The sequence below is a fragment of the Monopterus albus genome, unplaced genomic scaffold (genome assembly GCF_001952655.1).
Source record: "Monopterus albus unplaced genomic scaffold, M_albus_1.0 scaffold165.1, whole genome shotgun sequence".
NCBI lineage: Eukaryota > Metazoa > Chordata > Actinopteri > Synbranchiformes > Synbranchidae > Monopterus > Monopterus albus.
The window spans coordinates 493862-501963 of NW_018128045.1; the positions used below are offsets into that span (position 1 = coordinate 493862).

The window sequence follows — 8102 nt, forward strand, 5'->3', positions numbered from 1 at the left end:
CTAAAGGAGGCAGAGGAATAACTGAACATGCGACACTCCGAGCAAGAGAAAGGAGGAGAGGAAGAGGGGGAAGCCATTGCTCTCGATTAAGCTACTAGCTTAGCTAGCTTCTAAACTAGCCGACCTAAAGTAGCAAGTTAAATTTGGTAGTTAGCAAGAACTTCTGCAAAACAAGTGCTTTAAGTGGTGCAAGCGTATGTTGTCACTCAAAAATTCAGAAGAACCTAGAAAATAGTGAGTTTAATTCTTAAACAATCTGGAAGCAAGCACAACGCAGTGCAAATACAGAAAACAGGAAATGAGTACGGTTTACCGCAGGAAACAGCAGTCCGTCAAAGGTATGAAGGGAAACTGTAAATGGGAGGGTACTTTATTTATTTAGGGAGCACAACAGACCAAACAGGTTTGCAGCTACTGTGAGTCTGACCTTAAAGCTGCATTAATCCATATTTTCATATTGACCACAGAGCAAATAACTCATGTGAAAAGAGTGTCTTGTAGTGAGAAACTCCCACAGAGCAGTTCCCCTCAGTTCTCTGCAGTAGTATAGCATCTTTCAACAGACTGGCCTTATGGGCTTTCTCTGTACTCTCATCAGCAGTCTAGCAGTCTAGAATTGGCTGACAACATTAGCATCTAGCTGGTGAACATAATGTAGCATTTAGCAGGCAGGTGTTTGATGGAGACCAGAACTGAACTGAAAGAAAAGTGAATGTTGGACTTAAATTCACTCAGGAAGCAGATTTAATGTGCATGGTTTCCTATAGTGCAACAGAAGTACTCGTGTCTTTGCCTTGGACGGTTTAACTCAAGGGAGAAGCTGAGAACATTTTAACACCGTGCAGAATGAACAGTTTAAGGAGCAGTCTACAACTTAGAGCTTTCTGTTAGATCTTTATCAGTGAGTTCAGCTCTTCATAGATGCTTTCCTCCTGACAGTCTCTGCATGACTCTCCTTCTCATCTTCTGTCCTCTCCCACCATCCTCGCTGTCCTCTAGAAATGGTGCGGACCGCCACTCCCTTCCCCATGGTCTCCCTGCTCTTCGTCTTCACCGCCTTCGTCATAAGCAACATCGGACACATCAGGCCGCAGCGCACCATCCTCGCCTTTGTCTCTGGGATATTCTTCATACTGTCAGGTATTGTGCATGTGAATGTACATGCACATGATGTGGTCTGCATAAAATCATAAATGAAAACATCCTCAGCGCCTGCACTGAGAGTCCTATACATGGCGTGTAACAGCTCAGGTAGATAAATCTTATTGATGTGCACAGAAACAAGGGTTGAAAACAAATCTGTAGCTTTAGGAGCGACACATCAGACGTTAGCACGGGTAGGGTGGCAGGGGTTTTATTGCGCTTTCACAATCCTGTTCACAAACTGAGGTATTTTATTTTAGATTCTGCAGCAGCAATAACAGTTAAGAGGACTTCAGCTGCTTTGTCCTTGAAGACGAACAGTACTATATGTCGGAGTACAAGCAGATTGTATCTGCATGTTTTTATCAACATATCAAGGAGGTGTTTATATTGTTATTTTAATGTGCATTCATACTGCAAAACATTCAATCTAAATTTCATTAATGCCTGCAAACTAAAGCATAATAAGCACATACATCCCACTTCCTGTTTATTTGTATTTGACATGGACATGACAACATTAAAATGTGAAGATGACCATTACTGGGCAAAGGGAATTGTGTTTTTAGAACCTAGTTTAAAACATTTAAGTCTTTTTTTTCATCTTTATGTGCAGATAATTGTTACCCAGCCTCTGTAGAAAATTAATGGATGCTAACTTAAAGGTTGATGCAGCACAGTGATGTTTCGGACAAAGCAAAAACCTTTCCCTGACCTTAATCAAACTGTTTCAGGAATCCAAACCGAAAGGGGATGGGATGCAGGATACAAACAGGTCTGTGCTGTGCTGCATTAAACCATCCGACCTACCCCCTTCCTTATGTTTGCAGCACACTTAGAGTTGAAATAAGGTTGCCAGGCAGCACTTATGTTTCTTCCAAAGTATGTTTGGTAAATCATGTATTTTGTATTAGCTGCTCATGCATGAGAAAGGAAAGCATGCCAGATCAAATCCTGTTGACTAATGAACACTGAAAGTGACAGACCCTTTGCTCACTGGGGCCAAGGAGACAGACAATAAAGCTGAGGTTTGTTACCTGTGTGGAAGTATCAAACTCTTCCCTCACCTGTCTTCTTAAATAAGATGTTAAAAAGCAGCAGAGCAGAAGAGGAGCAAGCTTGTAAAAAGTCAGCTTTCTTCAAGGTTAATGATAAAAAGACAGCTCAGTGGATGAGAGACTCGCTGTACAGCTCTGCTTTCCTTTTCCCAGCTGACGGCTTGTCAGACCTTACCTTGTTCTGGCTGCTGGCTGAACAGTGAATGGGACTTAATACCAAATAATTGCGCTGTGCCGTGGAGCTGCAGCGCAGCAGCGATTTGATGTAGGCTGCAGGCTTTTGGTAACAAGTTTCATCTTAAACCAAACAGAATGGAAAGTGACATTTCAATCAGAAAATCTTTAATGAGGACGTTGGTTTTCTTCAGGACAGCACCGTTTTGATCTGAGCCAAAGCTCTCCCATTATCTCACTGCAGTAAGTGGGCTGGACACCAGCCGTCAGTGCAGTCGAATCCTGTTCCAGCCACGTACAGCAGCTGAAAGCCCCAAGTGCTGAGTGGAAAGTTACTGGAGGAAATGTTTGATCACACTTCTTCTTCTTTGTAATTTTGGTCCAGGGCTGTTTTTCATGTCTTGTGTTACTCATATTTTTTATTTCCAATGCTAATGCTAGAAAACACACCGACCGGCCACTTTATTAGGTACACCTGTACAACTGTATGCACTAAAGTGCAACATTTCCATCTTAACATCTGTGTTTATGAAGCTCAAATGTTTCAGTTTTTGGTGAAATTGTCATAAATGTATAAATTAAATAATGTGCTTATCATTGAGGTCATGGTTAAAGATGGTGTTGTACTGCACCACATTATATTCAGAGGTGTTCCCAATATTCTGACGTGCTCATGTGTGTAGCTGAGGAGGACAAAAATATAGAGACACTGATTCCACATGTGATTTTACACTTAGATTTACTGTATCTGGTATTTGGACATTTCACATTTAATAAAACCATTTGATATAAAGACAAATGTTTTCACAGGTTTTTTTCAAATGTAATTTTAAGAAAAATAACAGTCTTCATGTTTAAATAACTTGGCAAAAGTTAGAGATTTCATACAATTACACATACAACTACGCACAAAGAGAGAAACTCATTGGCCACTTATAAGAGGTTCAGTGAGAAAAGTGAATCATAATAAGCTTTTTATTTTCTGTCACATCTCTTATTTCAGCAACTAGAAACTGTTTGACTTCTTTTGTGGAGAAGTAAAAACCCCTGCTCCTTGCCAGACGTGTGTCTGATAGTCCACATAAGACACAACTGATCCCAGACTTCAATGGATGCCACTGTCACCTTTTAGACAGCAGAACGACAACACCTGAGCTGTTTTTGCTCCATAGTTGTCATGTTGTCTCCCATAAAAGGGTGGGTTTTGTAAAGGCAGCCCTAATTATCTCACACACAGCAGGGGCGTCAGAGGAAAACAGAAATCAGTGCTACTTTAGAGTGATGTCGCCTGAGTTCACAGCAAAAACGGCCCAGTTTGTCTCAGTTAGCGTGGTGTATTTTTGTCATTAAAACTGCCCGACAGACCCAGAGCACACAGGGGTCACCACATGGTGCCTCTGGACCTGCTGTTTCCTCCCATTCCTCCTGTCTGTTGTTCCTCCAGTTATTGCTCTTTCTGTCTGTTCCCCCACCCCCTCTGTCAATGTGTGTGTTCATACATGCGGGGTCCACACACTAAGTCCAGCAGGACTACATGAGCATTCGGCCACAACACTGCCATCTGATGGCCAAATAAGGGAAGTGCATCCGTCTCTTTCTCCAGTATTTTTAGTTTCACCCATTGCCCATCTCTCCTTTGTTTATGTCTCATTGCTGGACCACAGCCTCCCCACTGCCATGTTTTATATCATTAGGAGCTGAGAACATTGGATGAGAGTGCACATGGCACTGACAGCTAGAATCCACCCACCTTCTTTTTTATGCTGTTGGTCTGTTTATCCACTGCTTTCTGAGAACTGTCCTATTTCTTCTTCTGTTATTCCAAACAATAGGATTTTGGCTGCTTTACACGACAGGCTCACCAGATCAGGTAATAGTGCAGGTCCTGCTTATTTTAGCTGATTGCATTAGTGGCGCATATTCATAAGCACTTTTTATTTAATCAGGTGAAGCAAACTGTTAAAGTTAACCTGTGCCCAAGTTCAAGATTCAAGATTTTTATTTGCTATTTATGCATAAACAGACAGTCTAGACATATAGGAATTCTTGTGCAGCTCTCCTTTGGAGTCAGGTAAGGAGTCAAAAGCCAGAAAGAACACTTAGTCTGAAAATAAAAAGTTACAAAGGGCGACAACGTGTTAAAACACAATACACAAAAATAGAGTAATAGCATTTCCCACAGTGAGCTACAAAACATCGCACTTAGTAATTTACATGGTGGAGTTGGATATGGCATTACACTTGGTGAGGTAGTGAGGGGTTACTGCACATATATTCTCACATTTTTGTATTTCCAATCAGTCTTGCTGCAGCAGGGAAAAAGCTGTTGTAAAGTTTAGTTCTGTGTGTGATGACACTGTTCGCCCTGCTGTGCCTGAGGTTGTATGTGCAGTTGTTGTGTCTGAGCAGAGTGTGAGCTGGGTGAAGTAGGTCTCTGATTATGTTCTCTGCCCTTTTACGACAGCGCTGTATGTACAGTGTGTCCATAGCAGGCAGTTCAGTCCCAATGATCCTCTCTGCAGTTGATAATCAAGCTTTGGTGACAGCACAGTTTTTTTACTATTTATTCGTTCTTCAGATGCCCTGTACTTTGAGACAGCTCATAATTTGATGAGGTGTCAAACATTTTATAGTATGTCTCAGTCTCCTTAAAAATGTGCATATCTGAGCCCAGCTCCATCAACAAGGTCTGGAAGTCCTAGATGATTTAGGCATTTGAATTGATTTATAATGCAAGATTTTACACACAGTGTTTGTCCCACTGCAACACTGGCCTGTTTTAGTCACTGCTCCCACCCAATCAGCTTGAGAAATAATCGACTGACAAGCGAAGGTGGAGGTAAGAATCTGGACGCCGTCTCCCGGCTAGCCAGCAGCCAGCTACAGTGTCTCGGTGACCCAGACATGTAGTTATATTTTTATAGAGGAGCACCTCAGCTCTGCAGAGCCACACAGCCTCTGACGCAGAAGCATAAATCCTGCTTAACACATCTGGCCAGTGTTTATCTGTTTAGCACAGCACTGGAAATTAATGTACTGGTTATGTTTTATGAGAGACCCTGAGCAGTGAGGCAGTGTTTTTAAAGGGAAGCATCTTTACTGTGTTCAGTATTTAGGAGTTTCACTGCTGGAGAATTTTGGAGGTCAGTTGCAGTGGTTAGTCTGTCGACAGGGGAGGAAGCACTGATGCACTCCTAATGTGACTCATTTGTGTGTGTGCATGTGTGAGTTTGTGAGGATTTGTATGGTTTAGTGTGTGTTTGCATTTACTGTATGTGTGCCTTGCGCACAGATGCTTCTTTGACTGCAAGCACAAATGCATGTTATTGTGTGTGTGTGTGTGTGTGTGTGTGTGTGTGTGTGTCGTCTCTACAGCATTTGAAACCACCACTGGGTTTTTTTCAGCCCATTTACAGTACAACCAGGAAGCATTATCATGAGCTAGTCCAGCTACAGACCACAGGGACACACCAAGACTAAAGGCCCATTCTGCTGAGATCACAGGCTGAGGGTTATGCGGCATTATCTCTGCTACTCCTCGGTTTGTAGTTAGTTGTAGTTTATCCAGTAGGTCTGCCCTTTTGCCATTTCAGTGGTCTGAATCATTTTGTCAAACCCTTTCACTCAGATGCTTCTGTATTCTGTTCTATCTACATTTAACCCTGTTGACTTGTTTGGATCCAACAGGGAAGTTTCACTTTGCTTTTTGCCTGAGGTGCATTGGTTTTCAAAAACAACTGTTGCCTGAAAAGCCTTTGAAATTTGAAGCGTATTAACAGACCACAGGGATTTCTGTGCAAGTCTCTCCTGACCTCCATGGCTGCCAATCAGAGAAGTGGCTGTTAGCCGAGCTTGAAATCAGGTGATTAAACAAGCAGACGGTGATCTGACCAGATCCTGTGGTTGGCTTGCAAAGAAAGATAAAATTAATTAGACGTATAAAAGATGGAATCATCAGTCTCGTTTAGCTTAATGACAAAAGTCCAAAATTAAACTGTTAATTCACTTTTTCTCACACGCGTCACCCCTCACGCAGGGTGTAGAGACTTAGTATAGGCTGCACACAGGTGAAGCGTAATGGCTGGAATCATTCTGGAGGTTGCCTGTTATCACACCTGTTTCCCTGCTGATGGAAGGATCAGCATCATGGAGAGCACTAGTATCATCTGTTTTACTTCTGCTTCTGACACTCAGACAGGACAGAGAGCTCCCTGAGGGCGCTGTAAGTCACTACAGGATAAAACCCCTCCTAATCACGACAGTAAGGCGTCTGTGTGTGTTGTTTCTGCAGGTCTCAGTCTGGTGGTGGGTCTGGTCTTGTATATCTCCAGCATTAACGACGAGGTGATGAACCGACCCAGAGAGCCAGAGCAGTTCTTCCACTACCGCTACGGCTGGTCCTTCGCCTTCGCTGCCTCCTCCTTCCTGCTCAAAGAGGTGACTGAAGCAGAATTCACACACACTCACACACAGATGTAATCACGCATAAACACATGCATGTAACACATGGCAGAAGCATGAAAGCATTCACACGCTGAATGTGCATGTGCAGATAAAAGCACACTGTGTAATGAAGCTTAACATTTACTGATACTATGTAACAGACAAGAGCCTTACTATATACACACACACACACACACACACACACCGCTTGTAGCTTGCGGCGTTATTCAGCTAAACACACACACATAAACAGTGTCTGCGTAGGAGCCCGTCATCCCACCTGCATCAATATTCATAAATGTTAATAGCTCGACTACTTGAGGGCAACGGCTCTGTCACATTATACGCATCAGTATATTCTTTGCTCGGGGTGGGAGGGGGCTCTGCTACGCCTCCCCCACTATCGCTCTCTTCTCCCTTTTCATCTTTTTCCTCCGTCTCTCCTCCTGGCTCTTCTCCTGTGCCGCACTCTGTTCTCTCCTCTCTCTTTGTGTCCTCCACCTTTATCTCGCCTCTCTTGCTTTCTTCTCTTATCTCCAGCTTTTTAGTCCTCCGTTGTCCCGCTGCTCTTTTCTTCTTCTCTTATCTCCTCTGCTCTCCTCTCACCTTCTGTCCTTTCAACTCTAGCCCCTCTGTTGTCTTTCCTTCCTCTTCTCTTCTCTTCTTCTCTGCCTCACTCAGATCTCCTTTTTTCATTTTGTAATTTCTCTCCTCTGTCTTGTCGTTCTGTTTTTCTCTGGCCGTTTTATTTCCTTGTCTACTCTCATTTTCTTCTATTCTCCTTTCTCTTCGTTCCGTGTTCCCTTCTTTTCTCTTGAGCAGCCAAATGCCCATTTTATCCTCTTCATTTAACTTTTCTCTTACTCATTCTTAATGTTCCCTTCTCTAATCCAATCTTCCCCTTTCTGTACCATTTTATATGTCCTTCTATTCTTCCTCTGTCCTTGTTGCCTTTTTCCTTCTCATCCTCTCTCTGTTTTACTATCAACTTTTGTGCATCCTCCATTTCACTGATCCTTTGTCCCTGTTACCTCTTTTTCATTGTCATATATCTCCATTTATTTTTCTCCTCTTATTCTCTCACATCTCCTTCTCTACATCCCTCCCTCCCTTCTTTCTTTTCTTATCTCCACCTCTCTACTGTGCTTGCCTTCATCTATTTGCACTGTTTCTTTTCTTTTCTTCATTTTCTCACTCAGATTCTTTTTGTCTTCCTGTCTATTTTTCTCCATCTCCAGTCCCTCATGCCCTTTCCTTTGGTTTTTATCCTTACATTTTATCTCT

The 8102-nt window shown here is 42.7% G+C and overlaps 1 protein-coding gene across 4 annotated transcripts in view; it reads left to right on the forward strand.

Moving 5' to 3' along the window:
• The window catches only part of cacng7a (calcium channel, voltage-dependent, gamma subunit 7a), a 48367-nt gene that overhangs the window by 38393 nt on the left and 1872 nt on the right, over nt 1-8102 (forward strand). For 3 of the 4 annotated variants that reach the window (XM_020615459.1, XM_020615460.1, XM_020615461.1), the window contains 2 exons: nt 1000-1140; nt 6667-6812. In XM_020615459.1, coding sequence (XP_020471115.1) covers nt 1000-1140; nt 6667-6812 — 287 coding nt within the window. The remainder of the gene's footprint in view (nt 1-999; nt 1141-6666; nt 6813-8102) is intronic. The other variant, XM_020615462.1, reaches the window with a different exon arrangement.